At 42.0% G+C, this 22117-nt stretch overlaps 1 protein-coding gene across 4 annotated transcripts; it reads right to left on the minus strand.

The window, feature by feature from the left end:
- Positions 1-3016: 3016 nt before the first annotated feature.
- Positions 3017-20976, minus strand: mpzl1l (myelin protein zero-like 1 like). 4 transcript variants are annotated; one of them, XM_088920061.1, is made up of 7 exons: positions 20726-20942; positions 16548-16714; positions 14987-15200; positions 13727-13856; positions 9396-9501; positions 8373-8447; positions 6369-6565 (listed from the first exon to the last, which is right to left on the minus strand). In XM_088920061.1, exons 1-7 carry the CDS (start codon positions 20793-20795, stop codon positions 6464-6466), a joined length of 864 nt encoding a protein of 287 aa, XP_088776187.1. In that variant the 5' UTR covers positions 20796-20942; the 3' UTR covers positions 6369-6463. The 4 variants fall into 4 exon arrangements, with proteins under 4 accessions (XP_088776184.1, XP_088776185.1, XP_088776186.1 ...); XM_088920058.1 differs by lacking the exon at positions 8373-8447 and having other exon boundaries at positions 3017-6565; positions 20710-20976; XM_088920059.1 differs by lacking the exon at positions 8373-8447 and having other exon boundaries at positions 3017-6565; positions 20726-20950.
- Positions 20977-22117: the final 1141 nt, after the last annotated feature.

Here is a 22117-nt window from a genome sequence, read left to right on the forward strand (position 1 = left end):
TGTGCTCATTTTGTGCCGGAGAGGGAGACCAAAGATGAAGTCTGGAATCTTTAATCTTATATTAGACAACGATATTGTGTAAACGGGCCCTTGAACAGACCGCAGTCTGCCCAGTACAGCAGGAGAGGGACAACTCAAAATCATTCAGGATACAAACATACTTCACCTATTGTTTCAGCGGTAAGTGAGTTCCAAGTATTTGAGGCTTCCTAGGAACTCTCGTGGAGGCTTAGTAGAAACATGGCAACCTTCAAAGCTACGACAAAAACCCGGTACTTGTGCCCTTATCGTCAGCTCTGATTTCAGGTTCCTTGATAGGAGTTCGTTGGGAAGGATCACTGTTTATATATAAAATATACAGAGAAAACGAGATGGAAACACTGGCAGTGTATTTTTTTTATATTTAGTTGATTGGCCTGTTTTGAGTCTCAGGCCAGCTGTATATCCTGTTTTTATAATTGTTCAACGGGCTAAAATAGTGTGGGTTTTTTTTGGAGGTCGGCAGATTTCAGATTACGGAAGTTACATCCTTTTCATCGCTGAGGGCAAGTGATACTCCTTTCTAAATCAACTCCGAGTAGGCGGCAGGGGGTAATCGCGGCGGTCTCCTCCTCCTCCTCCTCCTCCAGTCAGACAAAGAGACGGCAAGATGAACACGCGAGCCAGCTGAGCTCCCGAAACCATTGATCTGGGGTTTAATCAACCCTCAGCACCTGCCATCTGCCTCCCCGCAGTGGTGCTGTAAAACAGCCCCCCCAAAACCCGCCTCGCTGGGGATCCAGCCTCGTTATCTCCACAGCAAAACGTTTCATCCTTCAGGACTGTTAAAGCGGCATCAAACAGTTCAATATATTACAAAAAAATCACATTTTAAACAGAGCGGCATTCCGCAGGTGACAGGGAAATTGAAGTGAGCCCTACAAAAGGAAAACGGATCGAGTCTTCTACGTGGCCGTTATGGAGGGCACAATTTGTAATGATCTCATTTACACAAGTGACCGAATCTCTCGGTGAACCAGTTGGTGATTCACTGCGCTAGGAATGTCTCTGTGTACAGGTAGATGCATTTTTTTAAAATGTAGCATTCGCAATTTCCCAAATTAAGACAAAAGCTTATCTTAAAATTATAGTACCTTCAAATCCCAGTTTTGTTTTCCTATGAACGCATTTCGAAAGGAACAGCAGAGACCAAAATTATTCATTCGGTTTACACAGGATTGTATTCGAAAAGTAGGGACGTTTCTTTTTTAAAACGGATAAAATATGGTAGCAAAACATTGGCAATTAGGAGAGGGTGATTTTTACAGCAAAGTGTCCAAAAACACAGAAAGGAAAATTTTTCACCACGATGTAAATCGCCTTTATGAAGAATCTTTGTAAAATCAGATAAAGGCATCATCTAACAGCATGCGACAAAGGTCAAGGATTCTTAATATAATATTTATAGAAACACACGAATTATAAATAATAACATATTGGGATTCCTGGGCTGTTTCCTTCTCTTACGTTTTCATTTTCTGTGGAAAACATCAGACCCCAGCTGTAGATATGAAGAAAAATGAGGAAATGTGACTTTTTAAATTCTAGCAAATATGAGCTAATCTTAAAAACTGGTTTGTCAAAGGAGCAGCATGCGAGTGTGGCTCAGCATAGCCAAAGTAAACACAAGGAGTTAAGAGCACTTGTGTGGTGAAAATGTTCATCCTCATAGAACAAACCCTAGTAGCCCTCCTGTTACTGTGTATTCTAAAGAGCCTGTCATCCTGAATTCATGGAGAGAGGTGTCTGTGTCGCTCTTCAGCTACGGGAGGCTGCAGTAACGAGGGGCACCATCTTATTTTAGTGGGTCATACTTCCCTAACAAAAGGATCATCAGCCTAGGACCTGAGATGACAAATGGAAACCAAGAGGATGTGCATCTAAGCACCACCCACCTTAGAAAGTGGCATCTTACACAAAGAGATGTGGTTGTCTGGAACACTGAAGCCAATTCCTAGCAGAGTAAAAGAAATGACTAGAATGATGTCCAAGGATAATATACTGGCAGCCGAATCAACAAAACTGACTCCATACTCTTCTCTAGATTTTCTTTATTCCCTTGCCTGGCCTATGGGAAAGGCATACAGTAATGAATTCACCTGTGTAAGGAATGGGAGAGGGGAGGGTTACCAGACACGTCTGTTCACAGGTGCATGTCGTGCAGGAGCGTGGTGACCTGAGGGGGTTTATTCATGACCGATGTGTAAAGGCTGAGACCTGGGGTACCCTGATAAACCATAGCTGGCTAGAGACTGGGGCCACGCAGAGAACAGGAAAGGAGTAATATCTTGGCAGCACTGGGAAGATGTTAGCCACCAGCTAATTTCTTCTGTTCTCAGTAACATTGCTCTTAAATGGAACAGAAGCATTTCAGAGGCACAAGCCTTATATTGTGAGCTCAAAATATGCCACCCTCTGCCCCATCCTAAATTCTAAAGATAAAGAGCTTCTGCATCAAAGCAATACACAAGTATGAACAAGTTCCCTCCACCCCAACAGCAGGATAATGGAGGCTGCACATATTTCCACAGTTCAAATCTGAATGTTACTCTGCTCTGTCTTGCTAATGGCATTGCATTACAATACCGTTAAATGCAAGTTCTGTACTTCAATTCAAAATACATAGACCATTATTTATGTTTTTTTAAACTGGTGTTGTATTGAACCATGCTGCACCCGGTCACATGTATATTTTTAATGCAGGTTTTCTTTTGCATACCTCCAAAGGACATGTGTAACTACTCCTACATAGTTTTATTTTAGTCAACAAGCCCCTTTCAATCTGATCTGGTATCTGCGAGGACCCCCCAGAGAAAGCTGTACAACATTTGCTCGTACTGCGCAAACTTTGCTTTAACCTTCTCAAAAAACAGAAATGTGCAACATAGGATTGTTACAGCAGCTTGATATTCTAACCAAATTTAACTGTGAAGTAAATACCCCATAATCACCATGGTTCAATTCACGAAAACGCTAGTTTGTCGGTGGATACAAATATACACTTTATTTTCTTATCTATAAACAGAAGCACAGTTAAGAATTTTATTTGACATCGTTGTTACTTCATTGCACTTCTTGCAAAAAAAAATGTCTGGTGAACAATATTTTCATCAACATTTGAACGGTTTTACGTGCCTTCGTGTCATGATTTCAGTACGATTTGATGGATTCTATGCATCACGGAGCACTCATTGCGACAGGCTTTAAGGCATGTATATGCCCGATATATCTGATGGGCCACAAATATTGTTTTTAATAGTAAAGAGGGGAGGGGAGGACATACGTCCTGACATTCAGGTATTCAATCCAAGTTTGCTTTAGAGAAAACCAAAAAAGGGACAGCAGTGCCCTCTAGTGGTGCACATTTCCAAGAGCTTTCATTTCCATTTACAACAGACCTGTATATGAACAACCTCTCTTATGGAGTGAGATAACTGCCACTAACAATATCTAGTTCAACGATCTCATGTCTAGACTGGCTTGCTCTCCGTGTAGCTGAACTACATCCACGCTTACTAAACAACAAACCACAACAGATTAAATTTACCCATAAAAAAGGTAAATGATTTTATATAAAATTAAATCAGGTACAACAGTTTTATGCATAAAGTAAAAGTAGATACAGAATTATTCCAAACTAACCAAATTCGTTTGTATCTTTAAGCAGAGATCATGTACCAGTTTCAGGGTTAAAAAAAAAAAGCACATAACACAAAGGCATCCATATTTAAGTCTACATTCCAGTTTTAAGACATAGAACATTTAGAGTATACAAAAAACAATAAAGGAAGAAGTTCTTGCATGTTTCATACACATCACATAGCATAGATTGATTTGCAATACAAGATATTAAAACACAAGCATAAAAAACACTTAGAAATTTAGCCGAGTTGTGTTAAAGGCAGCTGTACGTTTAACAGAGCCGTGAGCACTGTTTGATAAACAAGTACCAGCACTGTACAGAGCACTGTCCTTCAAATGCTGAAAGCAAGAAACAAAACAGTGGGTTTATTTTTACTCTTTAACAGGTTACTACAAATACTACAGATAACACTGCAAAAAACTGGGGGACAAAAGTTTACAGTATTTTATGATGTACTGAGGAATGTTAGGAAGTTGTCTTGGTTATTTAACTCAGACATTCATCAGGAGAGTGGACAGTGCTCTCTGGAAATGTCATCAATGAGAAACCAGTGGAAGACAGAGCAATGAGGACTGTGAGACTCCAAAGGCCTCCACGCTCTTAAGACTCGTCAGGATACAAATTATGCATTTTAAAAATGTCAGCAAATAGACTATTAATAGAAACCGAGTACAAGTTCAAGAACTGCAGCGTAGTCTTAATGAACCTAGAAGGCGTGAAATGCCTTACAAACGGATTTAGATGAACTGCATTCTGAGCATATAGGCCCCAGATTCCGTATGATCCCCACTTGTATGGGTTGTAGGAGTGTCCTGGGACACAGCAGTTGAGATGTATGCCACTACAACTCTTCCGACACAACTGCATCAACAAGAAAGATGCATTTCCAATAACAATAAACGCAGATGCATATATTGTTCTAATGAATAGAAGTGCATACAGAGTACATATGGTCAACGCAAGAAAAAGTAGGATGTTAAGGAAAGAGCAGCTCTTTTGTTTCCAGCCCACTGCCCTTCCCCCTTCTTGCAAGATGCCTAATTATAATTTCTGCATTTTCTAAACTTTACTAAAAGAGGAAGAGTCACTGATGCCATAAAGCAACAATAAACTACGAACTGAAAAGCAGAATCCAATTTGCTACAGCACATTTGATATCCTCATTGATTTTTTTTTAAAAGGACCAATCGCAGAGCACTTTAATCCATCGTCTCACATTCTGAAACTCTCTAATCGCTGCATTTGGTCTTTTCTCATCAATAAAATATTCTGGAAATGGGGAATTGAAAAAAAAGGCTTCCGTTGCAGAAATATAAAGGCTTTCGTTAAGAATCTGTGGCGGACAATCGCCAGTCTTGTTACAAGAGCTAATGCTATAATGCTATTCAGCTACATTCCTAATGTTGTATTTTTGCTCTAGAAAGCTATCTAGTAAAACTGCTTCCCTTTTTTACTGGTTAGTTCTAAACTGTAAAAGAAAAAGGCTTTAAGGACAAAGAAAAAAAATCCCTTTATGGCACCTCATAAATAGCACATGAAATATTATGGAGTTGAAACAGAACTAAAAACAATTATGGCACAATCTTTGCTCATGTCAGTAATAGTGGCACAAGAAAATTCAGTCTTCTAAAACAAGTGCGTCTGATAAAAAAACGGATCTCATTTGGCAGTTGATAAGCACCTATGAAATACAGCTGTTCACTGGCAAAAACGGTTCTATTTTTCTACACAGTCACATGATCGGACACAATTGTGCAGCGGGAAAAACAATTAAGGCCAAAACAATAAAATAAAAGTGGGGCACAGCTTGGTAGTCAGAGTTAGCTCAGGGATGAGCAAAAACAACACAACTGCACAGGGAACACCTGCGCAATATTGTATACGAGATGAACACTAGTTTATGTTCCAGTTTGTGTAGTAATTAGAACTATTCAAAAGTCTCACAGACATACTTTTGTCTACCTGGATTAGTTACTATAGGGCAGCTTTAATAATTCATTTCATCCTGTACCTAAAAACTACAAAGCACCAGGGACAAACAGTATTTTAACAAAAACCTAAGCTTTGAAAATATTCTGGTTATGAATAAATTACATGCAGATTTTATGTACATTTGTACTAGACTAATCACACTTAAGTTCCATCAAGATTTTCTTAAACCACTAGAAAACACCTTATTTTTATTTAAGTTAAGGCAGTGCTTGTATTACACAAATATACTTAATTTGTATAACATCTACCACCAGTTTACACAACGATGTAAGTCAAACGCAATGTATGATATTGCTCAACTCGGGGAAAAACGTGATTTTTGAGAAATGATTTGTCTCGCTCCAGTTTACTTTCACTGTGATGAACATTGTGGAAGATGTGGTGAGATAGGAAGATTACTCTAGAAAGGATTCCAAGAAAGTGGTCATTCAGCTCCCCATGGGAGACCATTACTCTGTTTCTACAATGCAGCACTGGAGTTCTACTGTTGAGGAGGATACAATCTACAGCAACTATCATTGGCTACCATTTAAAGAGACTGTTCCTGCCTGCAGCAAGCAATTTTGTCAGTGAAAATCCGATGAATTAGGTTCGAGGGAAAAGCAAGAGAGGGCACTGTGGCATTAAGTCATTTTTTGTTGCTGTGCACACTTGTAACTTCTGAACATGCAATGCTCTCAGCATCAGTTAAATAAAATCTGTTCACGCAGAAATGCGGCAATCCTCAAACTGTCCATGACAGTAAATAAGAAAACATAAAACTTTGTCTTTTCCATTTCCAGTTGTTCTTCAGTTCTTCCGGATGTCAGCGTACACCACGGGCTCAGACTTGTGCAATATATTTGAGCTCTTGCTGCCTGAGTGGTCCAGCTGGGCATATATCACCGGGCCCTGGGAAAAGAAAACAATCTGTGAGCCACAACTCCACAGTGTGGTGTGCAATACCCTATGTAACATCACCTGAAGGTAAATTTCAATTGTTAATCGCAACTGCAATACAGTTTACTACATATATTCTTTCCCCCAGTCATCCTCTGAACTTAATATCCACAACAGTCTTTGCTTGATAAAGTGCTTCTCGTTTTGCAGTGTTCTTGTGGAGTGAAAAGTCTCAGAGTCTCCCTGAAACTGTCAAATGAACCTGATGGGTGAACTCCATTCTTACACAAAGGAAAACTCTTTCGGAATGGTTGAATCGCCTGCTAACACACCCTTGTAGTTCCTCAACACATCCAGCAGCAGGAGCAAAAGTGAGCATGATCTTGGTTGTCAGTATGAATACAGACTGGGAAAGTGGGGCTGCTCACAGGAACCACTGGCTTGTGGTGTCCATGTGCGCACAGCGATGTCACCTTTTGATCCTGCGATGTCACCTCTTGCTGTCATTGGGAAAGAGGACTCTCCAACTGGTGGAGCTGTTCACTCACTAATATGGAACGTGAGCGCGGCTGACGGCGGTCTTAACCACAAGGGCTGGTTTTACCCTGCTGATTACATGTTAGAATAAAGATCCTACTCAGCAGAAGAAAAACTGCAGACATCTGGGGTTTTGCTCGGCTGAGGAGCTAGCAGCTACAGGCCTATGAAGACCTTATCAGAACCCCTCCTAAAAAGGGGGGATTCACCGAGTTCAAGACACGAAAGGAAGACCCATCTGTACACGTATAGCCTAAACATAAAAACCATCAACCCTGTGTACAGTATACAGGGGATGTGGTATCCACGCATGGAGACACTGTGCAATGGAATCTGTGTGTTAACCTCCCTCACTGATGCAGATCCTGGACCATGAGGTGATGGGATCGACTCCGAACGTGACTGGAACTGGCCAACTCTGGAACTGAACAGTTCCAGATGTTCAGTTGGAACAAAGAGGAACTGTCAAGCATTAACTGCAAATCATTTCATACAATAAATTGCATTCCCATTTCTACTGGACTGAATAATGAATAATCACACTGAATTCCATTATGACTGTCCTGAATTCTGATTTTGGGGCGATGTGAAGTTCTCTCCCAGTTTACTGCATTAGGGGTGATTTGGTCAGCGAGGTTACCCCCAATTACATATGGGGTACGAGAAGTCCTCTATCATACTAGGAACATGCAAGTCGAACCCAGCAGACAGGACACCCCACTTAAAAAAAGGCCATATTATATCGAGAACCCCATCAATAGTCGGGGGTCAGCTGCCACAAGTCTCTTCGGCACATAGCAATATCACAAAGAAAAAGTGTGATCTAGTCAGGCGAACCATAGACAAATCACAGAACTCGGTAAGGCCCGATGACAGACTTAATGCTAAAAGACCTCTGTAGAAAGTAGAAAAGAGCAGAGGGACACTGAAACAAAGAACTGACTTGTTTGTAACTATTCTTATGAAACAAGAGGAGGGCATTCGGTCTATCCGATTTGTATGGTAGTTAGTAGCCAGCTCTTCAACAGCATGGCTGGGTAGTTTGTTTCCCTTCCTAGAGGCTTTTGCAGTTGGCCAGCCTCTTGAAATGTTAAGGTAGGGCATTCTGGGATTGATTTTAAAATGGAGCGCCTTCTGCATGAAGTCTGGGTTTTCTCCAGGTCCTCCCCATTTCATCCTGCCTCCCACACGGTGACTAGGCTAAGTGGGGTCTCTAGATTGTCTTTGTTTTACATCCTGCGATGGAGCGGCGTCCTGCCCCAGGAGTGCTTCGGTCTTGTACCCTGTGCTGCCACGATGCCCCAGACCCTTCCCAGGAGGAAGCAGCTTTTGCTAAAGGACGATGATCGAGCACCGTCTGTCCTGAAGATTCAGGATGTCAGAACAAGAACGAGGAACTCTAAGGACACAGAAGATTCCTTTCATTTCAGTCCAGCTTGCTCCCTGGGTTGCCAGCAGCTTGTTGATCCAAGGATCTCCCCAATCCATTCCTTGAAGGATCCCATATGATCCAATACACTTCAGCAACATGACCCAGATTTTTCTTTTGCTCCAGAAACAATGCATTTAATACTGTTTACCACTGGAGCGTATTACCTAGGGTTCTTCAGCCACAGTCACCTACTGAACTCTTATGAACCCTTTAAGGTGCATCGATACAAAGTTTACTTTCTCGGCAGGATCCCTAAATAATTTAATACAATTCTAGAGAGAAAGAGTAAACTATAAGTGCAAACCTGTGCCCACTGATTCAGAGAGTATGGACACTGGCTCCTCCTGAAAGGGCTAAACGGGATCATAGAATATGACCAACCATTCAGAAGATCAAGCGAATGTGAACACCGTTTTTCTTTCTCAGCAACGAACATAATGTTCACAATGGTACACCGACTTGTAATGTGTAATCAGACGGACTGGAACTGCACTGAAGGTCCATGATGCAGGTTAGCCCTTTGAGAAGAGGACCAGTCTGTAGCCTATGAAATGACAGGCACACATTTACATTTAGGAACCATTAGAACGTGCTCTCCAGAATGCAATCGTTCGGGAGATTAATTGAATCAAATTAAACTGGGGATCCCGACAACTAAGAAAAGGTATACACGATCCCTTTAAGATCTGTGGTGTTCTTGCAGACAATAACTGAACAACGAGACTTTTTAACATTCTTAAAGTTGTGAAGCAAACGTGAACTTCAGGAACATTCCAAGTGACACCAGTCAACCCCCCCCAAAAAAAAGACCTCACCCGAGGAGAATCCGAATATACACCAGCCCGCCCCCAGTGAACTCTTTAAAATTCCTACCTGGAGTGGGCCGGACGGACTGCTACACCTTGAGCCTTCTGTACTGGAGTCTGCTTTCTTCCCCATCCGCGTTGGTTGTGAAATCATACTCTCAGAAGAGGTGCAGCTAGTGGTCATTTTATTTAATTTTTGTTTGGGGGGGAGGGGTCGAGGATGAGGTGGTGGTTTAGAATTCGAATGGCGGTGGTAGCACATAAGCAAGCGTTGGCGTACAGGTAGAGGATAAAAGAAACGAAGACAGACAAATGCAATGAGTGATGAGCACAATTAACACAAATTACACTCTTATGAAGAGCCTGTCCCGATGATCTTCATGAAACGTTTCAGCACATTTCTGCAACTGCACACACACACACGCAGCACACAGTAGTTAGCAGCATGTCAGCATGTAGTGCTGTCAGGCCAATCACAAGCACCTGTTGCATTAACTGATCAGAAACAGCATGTTTCACACATCCACAACAGCACTGCGCCACATTCTTTCCAAATGCATTTTAAGGATATTTGTTAAGATAAGTTGCATTAATACGTGCTTATAGCGTGCTTATTAGGTCTGCAGTGGTGCATTACCATCACACTGCACACGTTAACCTTGCATGGCATTTTAAAAGTGAGTTCCATGGTATGGTTCGTATTTATAAAGTATGTAAAAAACCATAAGGTTTGAACGTAGTTAAAAAGCACTTCTGTGCCTCCACGTCCTGAGCACTACCAGCATGTGCAAGGCCCCGCAAGTCTTCAGGGTTTTAAGTGAGACTTGGCGGCAATCTGTTTGTGGTTGAAATTATGCTATAAGCTCCTGTAAAACTTGGTGGTGGTATAACATTTTTATGACTATTATTCCCCGAGTTCACCCTTTCAAACCACGCTTCAAATATGCAAATATGTTGCACATTAAAAATACATTTAGAGAAAGATTCTGAGATAATATTGCTTTTGTGGGGCAGACTCTCCCACAGACTGCTCCACATGAGTGTCGACTGGTATATATAGCTGCGTATGCAGAGCTGGACAGGACAGGTAAAAGACAGTCATGTAAAACAAGGCGATTATACAGAATGACACAAATCCTATAGAACAGACGCACATTGAAATGGCATCCTGTGTCAAAGTTCTCATCATTTTGACAGTCAGACTGAAATTAACACAGTCCGGCGAAAAATAAACATAATGATGGATGAATATTAGAAATACATTTTCTCCCCAAAAAAAATCTCCCCAAAAATCAGTTCATATAAAGTTCCTTGACTTTCGCTACAGAAATCTAGTAGTTGTACTTATGCACAGATTTTCCTAAATTAATAAACGGATGATGGATTGTAGTACCGAGGGGATAAAATAAAGGATGTTGTTTTGTTTCTAAACAGTTTCTATGTTTAGACGGTTTTCTCAAGACCTTGGTATCAGATGGGTTAAGTCAAAAAGGTATTATTTTCAAAACAAATTACAAGCCTGCTGAGATAAGTCACATTGCATTTTAGGGCCTCTCATTAAAAGACCTGAAAGGGAACTTGACAGGCCTGCTAATCTGAGGTGGCTTACAACTCAAACAAAATGAGTCAAGCCTTTTAGGATCACGTACACAGGGCAGCAGTATTTAAAGCAAGATAGAAATTAACACTGTTTAGTAATTGTACGTGGCTTTACTGATGGACAGAAAAGGGATACAGGCTTATGTATGACTTCAGGAAAACCAAAACACAGCTGAGGGCTGTGTTTAGCTACCGTGGTTCTATTTTTTCCATGTTTTTTTAACAGCCGAAAGCTTTAGAAACATTAAAAAGAAACTAAAGGCTCTAATCTGATTAAAAAGCTGAGAGTTAAAGGCAGCTGCTTGGCTCTATACGTCTTCAGTGAATGCAAGCAGCTAAGTAGCTTTCCCTAAATGGTGCAATGTCAGTGCCTCTATTATAAATCAGCTCATTAATACTGGTTACAAACGTCACAAAACAGTTACTAGAATATTAAACCTAACCATGGTGTTAAGTGCTAGTATGTTAGTCGCAAATAATACATGCTTGTGACATACATGTTAAAAGCGTTACTAAAATGTCTCGCAGTAAATATTTACATCCAAAATAACTTAGGATTACAATGTCAGAAAATATGCCCGTCAGGGAAACACGACAACTTTCAGGATCTTTAAATAAACTGACTTTTAGGGCTCAATTGTTCTCAACATGCAAGATCAGTGCCAAGTTCGAAGGAATGACTTTGCCAGTATTTTCAAGGATAAAAAGGGTTTCAGTACAGTCCTTTAGGACGTCACAGACGTTCCACACAGCGAACTAAAGATAGATGTGAGTTCATTAGATGAGCGAGTAAAAAAAACAAGACATGACAACCAAGGACAGTTTTGTTAAATCAATGCCAGACAAACATGGATGATGCAGTTAGTACGTTAGCCAAAACGCCAGGCTCAGCAGTCCGTCTTATACCATGGGCTGAGGTTTGGGGAATGTGCTGATGCTGTAAATCCAACATGCACTAAGTCATGACGAAGACTTAGCTCTTTTAGAAGTCTTAGTTTCCCACCCAAGTGTTAGACAGGTTGTCACTGGTGCCAGTTTTAGTTCAAGGTTACTCAAGCTCTGATCTTTAATTTTTCCCGTACTCTAGGCCCATGTTTCTCTGTAAGCTTTAACCATGGTTAAATAAAAGAATAAATTAATAGAGTAGAAAGCTGTCGTTCATCGACTATAGCACTGAAACTGACCATTTCGGAAAAGTCAACTTGGCTTTGGTACTCAACAGAGCAGCAGAATTTCACTTGTGAACTGTCTCTCACCGCAAAGCAAACACTACGGGGTTCCTCAAAGATTACCAAAACAGCTAGATCTTTAGTTCTCATCTGTGATGATTTCCATACGAAATTGCATCTGTTGATCTAATGCAAAATACCCGTGAAGAATGTGTTATTTGAAAATCTGCAATAGGATTGTAAGCACTTATCTGCCAGAAAGAAATTCAAAAGAGGATCGTATTTTGCATGCCTTGCAGCTTAAAAGTCCTATTTCTGTAGATCAAAGTTGGTTTACAGCCAACATGAATTGCACTGATTTTTTTTCCCCCTGAGAGATAATTGATTAATTACCAATAAGAAACAGATTCTAATGAGATCAACGAATGATTTTGGCTTAGAACCACTCTGTAGCTCTAGTACTTGAAGATGATTACAACCAAGAGCACAGCGTTAAGAAAGATCTAAAGCAACATAAAATGTGAATGCTTCTTGAAGGTCAGGATTTTTAAGACCATTTACTTCTGTTAGTTGCATACTGTTTGTTCAACGCAGTTGTAAGTGGACACGGTTAGGTCTCACAGGCAAAGACGATGCATTTCAAACGACAGGTCTAAAAAAGCCCCAGGATCACTCCAGGCTGAGTGTGATGCATGCAAGACTGCCTTCACTGCAGCCCCGATTCCCACTCTTTGTTAAACAGCAACTCAAATCCAAACACTCAGCCAAACACCAGGGGAATAAAGATCGAGTAGTTTAATGCACGAACCATCCTAGCATTAAAAAAAAATCCACAGAAAAAAACATACCAAACCATAAAACACCAGTGAAGTGACCCACTTTGCATTAGGAGGTTTTTCCTGGATAAAACCTATTGATCACACAACAAGCTGAGATTATAGTTTTCATACCTTCTCCTTAAAGTAGAGTTTTGTAATGAAAGTATACCCATGCATTAACTGGGAGTGGACAACTCCACATGAGATTTAACTGTTTATACAGCATGCCAAACATGTATTATGATTTTGTACATCTGTTACTTTCCTTCAATACTCTGTTTGCTAAAGGCTGGACACTTTTACAAATGCCAGCAGAAATATCACGAAAAAGGATAATCCTATCTAAGACCGGATGTAGATCTTGACAAAGCAAGTCTTTTGCTCTGTAATCTACATTCATCTGATATTTCTGCCTCTTCATGCATGTGGAATCGTCCTTCTGGTATTAAATGAAAAGGGCAAGAGCTAACTACCAGCATAAAAAAATAACTTACCGCTGGATAATAGTTTAATATGCTGAGCCATGTTTCTTGAAGGCAAGATAAAAGCCTTGTTAAGATTTAAGTGAAACATCCCAAACAAAACCTGCACAGCTATCTAAACAAAATCAGTCACTCGAGGTACATTACATTTCAGTAACCACACACTTACAACCTCACTGCTTCCATCTCCACCTTCTGGCAGATAAAAAAGGTCTTTTGAAATGTGACTGTTGATAGCATTAGTGCTCCTCCATTCTCAGAGATGGACCTGCAGTTTTAGATGCAATGCAATACCGTGGAATTGAAAAGAAAGCTCAATGTCTGCCTTACCCTTGATATTCCGGCTTAGATCCCCGTCTCCTTAAGATCAAATAGAAAACGATGATGATGAGTATCAAGCCAAGAATGGCTCCAATCACAGCTCCTGCAATTATTCCAGCATTTGTCTGAGGCAGAGCATCTGCAAGGCAAAGACATAAGCCGAGTGAAAACTGGGCAACAATGCACAAATCTGTGGACCCCAGCTGGGACACAGCCTTGAAACCCATCCCAAAAATTCAAGCATAATTCAGGGTCCATTTCCACTTCTCAATCAAAGCAAAAAAAGTGCATTAAACTGTACAGATAAAATGTACCATAATGAGTCGCCTGTATGATTTTCAGAAACAGCCCAAATTGAAAGTCTCCCCTTATATTATTCATAATACAGCTTACATTGACACAGAACACTACAGCCAGGCCACCCCTTCATAATGGTGTGCTTTAGAATTGAATTAGTACCATCTCACACGATGCACAGAGAAGAAAGATTGCCCACACAGGAACAGAACTGCACGAGTGATCTGGCACAAGATCTGAAGACACTGAGTTATGGAGACCAAGTCCGAATCTTTACCCTTCACATGCATGACTAGAAAGACATGCTTCTAGCACAGGGCGCCCACAGTGATCAAGATCATAAAACAAATTTATGGGGCCATTTTTCACATTTCACAATAAAACAGCAAGAATTCACTTTCCTACACCTGAATAACATTCATTTTGGAAAGTCTGGCTCTGCTTCAGCTTCTAGATCACAGTTAACTTTGAAAATAGAAACAGTTTTTAGGCTATAAATGGACACGACGAGCTGAAAGCTTTTGAACATGAAATGTTAGAACTATGCTGCAAATAGCAAGGAAATAGCAATAATGAATTACAATTTCCCAAGCTTCAATTATAAATTACAAGCATTAAAATCTAGTGTGAATACCACAGGAAATGAATTGGTTTGTTAATAAAATAATACATGAATATCTAGGTATTCAGAACTGATCTTTTGAAAGACTTGTTAAAACTTAAGTGAAACATCCCAAACAAAACCTCCACAGCTATCTAAAAAAAAAAAAATCAGTAACATTACATTTCAGTAACCACACACCAACAACCTCACTGCTGCCATCTAGGAATACCTAGGTATTCAGAACTAATCTTTTGAAAGATGCAAAGAGCTACGTTATAAACTGTACCTGCCTCTGCTGATGCAATATAACATTATTGTTCCTATCAGACCTTGACTGCAGAGCACCGATAAAGCAGGGCCATATTTACCTTTCAGCACAACGTAGAGCTGTATGCGTCCTGGAGTCACAACTATGTCAGGGGGATTTTTCACATCACAGGAGTAGGTGCCATTATCACTGAAGTGCATTTTATTGACCTGGATCGAGGCATCTTTCTTATTGAGGTCTCCAACCCATGTTACTCTGCCCTTGAACTGGGGTATGTCGCCAGGATAAGACTTTCCCCTTGAATAGTAGAAGAACTGTTGAGAAAGTGAAATTACAGGAATCCGTAAGATGAAGACCAAATCTAATAGCTTCAGGATATTTCAGGTAATGCTTTACTGGAATGAAGCATTGTTGAAGACTTAGTACAAGACTGTTCCTATTCCTTCATAACAACACAATGCATAAAATCAATACAGCGGAATAAGATGTTGCAAAAACATACTAAGAGCACAGTTACTGATCTGCTCCTGTAGAACGTCCCTGCCAGGTCTCATCCATCATTTTCATCTGATCTCTCCCTACCGGGCGCCTTCTGAACTGTTAGTTACAGATTTAATTATTTATGAAGGAGTGAAGATGGATTTTAGCTTCATTCAAGTGAAGTGTTCTTTAACCCCTTATTCCTGTTCTTTCAGAGAAGCATTCAAACAGCTACCAAAAGCTCAGGATGGATTGGATAACACTGTGAAACAGATAACAGAAGGAAAGAAAACAGTTGCGGAATGACTTCCTTGCTTTTAAAGTACATCGCAGCAGACATCCTGTGAAGCCAGTACAACATCAGGATTAAATGCATGAATAGAAAGGATGTTTTCAAACTGTGAGGCTCCCACAGGCAAACTGCGAGTATAAGAGCTGTTAACAGAATCTCTAAATATTGTACTCAACAAAGAAACAAAGCTCTTGGTATCGATTCAGATCAGGAGCTTGACAGCTAGGAAAAGCCTAAGTTCAAAGCCCTTTGGTTGGTTTCTTAAATTTGTGGATTTTCGTGTACAGAGTGGGATAAGACCTTAGGTTTTTCCAGCAAAGAACATACAGTGCTCTAGAAACAGGAATTTGACAGAATATAAACGTTCTTACAACCATTAAGACATTTTCCTCCTTTCTGCATCATCTACATCGAAATGAAATCAAAATTGAAAGCAAGGGCAGCAAAGTGACAGGTTTCTTGAAAAATGTTGAAAGGGACTTTGCATTTCCTGTTATTCTGGGATAATGTTCAATCTTGACAAGACCCTGCAGGCCAGCAGCCTCCCTCTGTGAAGACACAGATATAGGTTCAGCTGAGAACAAACAAGCCAGGAAGCAGGGCCACTGGAGAGAAAAGTTAAAAAAAAGGCACATCACCGGACATCTGCCGAGAGGGTCTTTTCATACTGTTGTCTGAAACACAGGTTTTTTTTAACTCAAACCCTGAAGACAGTCGGTGAGAAAACATGCCGCTTTGCTTTCGTAAGGAAACCCAAAGGGCGCACGATTATCAGAACAGCACGGGTCATCTCTGCGTTTCGTCCCGTGCGATCCGGCCCAATTAAAAAGCGCGAAACGCAATACACGAGTCATATTGCATCGCCCGCGGGAAGGGAGCACAGCCTTACATTGATGGCCCTGTCGCCCCCCGCGGGCAGAAAACTCCAGGAGACCGTGGCGTCACTGCTGATCACCTCCTTGGACCGAAAGGTGCACTTGAGCGTCCCCGCCGTCCCGTTCTCGACGAAGATTTCAGGCGGCGTGTAAACGTCTAACGCCGCGGCTGGAAATGTACCTGTAAAGAAAGAAAAAAAAAACTTTATGACCCCCACGTTTACCAAAGCAACAGGCACCGCCTTTCCTTAAAGTAGTGTAACGCTACGGGGTTCAAGTGGGCGCCCTCGCCGCTGCCGCATCAGGTCGGCCCCCCACCGTCGGGGACTCGAACCCGGGCCGCCAGCGTCACTCAACAGGGACCCAGCCCCTTGAGCCAAAGGGAGATCTCCCGTCAGCCTGGCGGCTGCGGTCCCTGCTATCCATAGGGAAGGGCGGTGACGTCATCGCTCTGGTAAGCCGGCTCTCGCAAGCAATGGAGGCCGTATGCGTTACAGTAGTATGAACAATGCATTTCCCAGTGTTAAAAGAAAATTTAACAACGCAATGAAAATTACACAGCATAAACGAGACTGTGCTAAAGTCACTACATGACGCCCAGTGTCTGTCAGTATTTCTGCAATAGTCCTGTAGACCACTCCTGCAAGGCCATTTTCACTCATTACGAGTAACTGTCTAGATGCCAACCAAGGACAGAGGGATGAGAGTGCCTAAGGCTAAGCATTCATTATTCTGTGTCCAATCCTGGGCCAGGATGACTGGTGCATCTTCATGACCTCCTAGACCAGCTCATTATTGACTTAACGGGGTTGAATATAAACACTCCTTCCAACTCTTCAAGAAGACCTACAGCAGCCCTTCAGGATCAACTGCGGGCTACCCCGCCACACAGCTATAGTTACCAAGCACCTCAACACAGCAGGCTTTCTACAGGTTCAAACCTGCAACATTGACTAAACTGATCCAGTCAAGCTCAAACAGGCCAAGCGCAGAGGTGGACTGAAAGCAGGCGGGTAGTGACCCTACAGGACTGGAGTTGTGCAGCCCTGAAGTGAAGACTTTGCCAGCAGGTGTTAGTAAGACCGAACCTCTGTCCCTTCCTTCGTAAGGCTAGTAGCGTGCTGGCACACAGAGGTTCACCAGCAACGGCAAAGAGGCATCTTTCAGAAACTCCCACACAGTGCCTTTCGGTGGAACCTCATCCCTCTAAACAATCTGCTGGATAATCAGGGTTTGAAGGCATGCTTCATATGAAATGGCACCTTTTTCGGGAAATAAGACGATCAGAATTACAAAAATTATTTCCTCCTCAAAACGGTTTCAACTGTGCCCCCTGCTTCCCTGTCTTCTCCCCAACCACATGCAAAATGGAACACCCTGACACAGTTAGTTTAGGCCCAGACATTGTAGCATCCACTTAATCTTCTGAGGATACAGAAACTTACTGCCCTGTTGCCTGGTCTTATCACAACCCTGACAAAACAGAGTAACACCGAGTTCGTAAACAACTTTTTAGAATGGTCTGCGACGCTCTTATCCAAGGATAAAGTGAAGCCAGTTTTTATTCCAAGGCGGTAGCCCCTGTGCTGGTAGTTACAGCAGTAAAAGCGTGGAATAAGGAACCATATAAAACCACTGCTGGAACTGAAAACAACAACATTCCTCTTAGTGTAAATACAGATTTGAAATGACTCAGATCCCATGAGGAACAGCTCATTTAATTTTCAGAGCACTGCAGACACTCCTCCGACTCCTAAACTCCAACACAGCATAATTAAAAGATTCCAGTATGATCATCTGGGAGATGTGCCAGAAGATGCAAGATTGCACATTTCTTTCTGTGCATTTACCCTTACTCTCCCACACTGTGGATCTGGAGGTGCTGAATAATCAGTTTAAAATAGTAATTTTAAAGGGTTAGATTTTTATGGGATTTAGTGTCTGGCTAAATAAGTAGCAAAGTATCAAAATAGAACATTTTGATAAACATTTAAGTGAATGCAGATGAGAAACGTTACAGATGAGAAAAAGACATTAAGTCCATCTACAGTAGCTTGTTTGACTGCTAGTAGCCTTGTGATCTGAGGGGCGTGTCATGTAATCGGTTTTGACAACTTAGGTGCAGCCTGTTCCAAAATCCCTCCTCATGTTGTGAGATGACATGCCACCTGTTCTCAGTATCAATCAGAGAAACAATCCATTAGTTCAAAATACCCCCCACTGCAGTTCAACATGAAAAACTAATCTTCCACAACAATAAAACAGGAGGCTATAAATGTATCCTAAAAGATGTTTCAGACCTATTTGAGGAAGTTATTTGCAGTGTTCACAAGCTGAAAACAATTCACTCCAGCGGTTTCTCCATTCCGAAAACAACCCGAAAGACTGGTTTACACTTCAGTTTTGTATAGTCTCGGCTGGTGCAATGGCCTGTTCTCCAAATTTCCAAACAGCATCTTACAAAAACTATCGCACGTTCAAAGCCCGAGTTCTGACTAGGTTTCGTTGCGGCAAAGCTGGTCTTGAACTCCCTGCAGTAAACCTACTGAATTACTGCTCTTGACTACAAAAGCCATGAAAGAAGTCTATCCTCTCCTAATATTTCTGACCTCCTGATGGAATAAACCCACACTGAAGCTGCTCTTTTATGTGCCCCCTTGATAAAGGCTACAGACACTGCATGTTAAAGCATAGACTGTGGTACAGAATCAAGGATTCAGGTATCAGCCTTCAAAGCTCTCCTGAAATTGCACCTTTGCTGAAAGACTACATGATGCACACTGTCGACTGTAAACGAGTTTACTGTACAGCTCTTTGAGGCACACTACGAACTTCAAGGAAACCCCCTTTTCTTTATGTAAACCTATACATGACTGAAAAAGCACATAAGATGCTGACCTTCCCCTGTATCTTTAGTTTAGCCGATCCAAGTGAACGTTTTGCAAAATGTAACCTTCTAGAATCAGCACAGGAAAGGGGTGTATGAGTCTCAGCACCTCACTGCACCATTGTTATAGATACTTTATTGATCCTGTGAGGGAAATTGCAGAAGAATTGTCAGAGAAGCTCGTGCTCTTTCCTGACAAATACACTGTATTCTTCCCAGCGGACTGTAGCCCTGCGCTGATCAAAGCTAGCTTTGATGAAAAGATGCGAGCTTTTGGGTAGTCGGATAAAGGCTACTTTCATCTCTGTGCCTGGTGTAAGGCTTAAAGACACCTTGTCACAGGACATCATGTGACCTACGCGATTATAAAGCCTCAGTAGACCAACAGCAGGCAACACCATTCTAAAAATAAGCTGTAGCATTTACTGATGCTAGAGGCGGGCGGGTTTGTTCTGAGAATCCGCGCAATAATAATTACAGAAGAAAAGGATGGGTAACTGGCTTAGAGAACTACAGCTATTGTGTCCATTTAGAGAAAAATCATAGCTTTCCTTACAAAGTCGATCCATGTGTGCGGGCTCGATTCACGAAACAACAGTTTAATGGAAACCGCAGTAAAAGGAAGGAAGGAACTCTTCTTACGCCGAGAAACTGACGCAGCACCAGTTCAGATGTAGAAATATATATATCAGAAGCACAGATCTAATTCCTTTCAGGGCAGTACCATATGAGTCACCCATATTGCAAGACTCTCGCCCATAAAAGAGTATGTCTTTTTATTTTCGTTAGCAAAGACACGTCTCAAACGTTTACAATAGCGTGTGCACCGTCCAACACTGCCTGTTGCTACTGAGCGGTGGAGGGGTAACCTCTGATCATGTACACACACCCACTGTAAACGGCAATGCTCGGATTTTGGTCGAGGTGAATCTTTCGTTTTCAAAGAAATGAAAAAAAAAATGCCGGGGGACCTGCCCGTTCAACCGGGGGGGGGCCGGCGGCTGTACCTGCCTCACCTGTGCAGGAGCAGCCAACACCGACATCGGCTCCGGCGGCTGAAACCAGCCAGCGAAGAGCCCGTGACTAAACGGAAGCATTTCATCCGGGAAAAAACGCGTTTTTAAAAGCGATAAAGAAATCGAAGCTACCAGACGCCGGAGGCCCACCGCTAAAACAGAAATTTACCCCCATCCTCCTCCCCATCACCACCTCTTCGTCAGTGATTTTTTTTTTTAGATGTATTCCTCCCTCCTGCTCTCTCATCTGCCTCCCTCCCCGCCATACTCTACCTGCGCCGATACTGACCGAGCAACAGAAGGTGCGAGCCGAGGATCCAGGCGAAAGCACAGCGCGGGTCCGAGCCCCTGCCCTCCATGGCCAAGACGGGAGGGATTCGCGAGTCTCCTTTCTCCGCGACTCCAAAACGCTGCGCCCCGTCCCTGTTTTTGGTGTGTATGTGTGTCTCCCCCACCTTTCACAACAACAGTCGCTCCTCTCTCCCCCTCTCTCTCGCTCTTCCTGCATGGCAACAGGAAGGCCCACCCCCCTTCCCCTGTCCTCCTCCGAGATCCCGGACAGTGCCCGGCACTGATTGGGATTCCCGGATGGATAGGAATGGGATTGGGATTGACCGGCTGGGGGAGCCCGATAGGCGCTCCGGCCTGCCAATCACACAGGCCCTGGCAGCCCCTCTTTCCGGAGCCCTACAAATGGCGACTGCTGCACTCTGCTGTGCATGGTCAATAGTATTTATGTACAGTAAATAATTATAAGAATAGACTTTATTTTGTAAAGCGCCTTTGAAGGTGGCTTCTCCAAGCGCTTTACAGAATGACAACAACAACAACAACAACAACAACGATAACAATAAGATTCGCATGATGCGAATACATAGTGAGGGGAGACAGTAGATGTGTGGGGGGTACTGGATACAGTAGGAGCAGAGGGGTAAAGAACAGAACCAGTTAAGCTAAGGCTCTTCTAATAAAGAAGAAGGGTTGGAGTCTGGATTTGAAGGAGTTTGGAGAAGGTGGCTCTCTGATATCCCTGGGGAAAGAATTCCAGAGCTCTGGGGTGCAGCCAGAGAAGGTCCTGTCACCCCTAGAGTGTAGTTGGGCTTGGGGGACAGATAGGAGACCAGTATTAGAAGAGTGAGCTGAGTGAGGGTTGCGAGGTGGGGAGTAGGACAATAGTATCAGACAGGTACTGGGGTGCCAAGACTTACAGAGCCTTATAGGTGAGCATGAGGAGTTTGAAGCTGTTGTGCAGAGATTTAAAATTAATAAAGATGATAACTGTGCCTTTTGTGGAAGTAGCCCTGATACTATTCAACGTTTATTTTGGTTGTGTCCTATTGTAAAAAACCTTCTGGACTGAATTGCAAACTTACATTAAAAAAAGAAGCTAATATTGATATTATTTTTTTAAAAGAAATAGACATCATGTTAAGCTTCAATTCCATTGGAAATGACACGAATATATCCTTTGTAATTGACTTCATTATTATTCATGCACGTTATTATTTATATAAAGTGAAGGGGTCTGGGAAGACTCCTATGTTGTCCTATGAACATTTTTAAATAGATGTAAAGGCGTATTTGCAGACTTTTTCGAAATGTAAAAACATGAACATGGACCTTATCTTTATTTATTTTGTTTAAACGTTTATTCATAATGTGTATTTGTACTGTAATATGT

Source organism: Atractosteus spatula, chromosome 7 (genome assembly GCF_055471065.1).
Source record: "Atractosteus spatula isolate fAtrSpa1 chromosome 7, fAtrSpa1.hap1, whole genome shotgun sequence".
Taxonomy (NCBI): Eukaryota; Metazoa; Chordata; class Actinopteri; order Semionotiformes; family Lepisosteidae; genus Atractosteus; species Atractosteus spatula.

Excerpts from the sequence above, each read along its gene's own strand:
- mpzl1l (XM_088920058.1), bottom strand. The coding sequence starts at position 20,944 with ATGCAGGAAGAGCGAGAGAGAGGGGGAGAGAGGAGCGACTGTTGTTGT. Across the intron at positions 15,201-16,547 it reads GGGGCGACAGGGCCATCAAT|TTCTTCTACTATTCAAGGGG; the intron begins GTAAGGCTGTGC and ends CTTTCTCAACAG. Across the intron at positions 9,502-13,726 it reads TCTAAGCCGGAATATCAAGG|CTGCACCTCTTCTGAGAGTA; the intron begins GTAAGGCAGACA and ends AATGACCACTAG.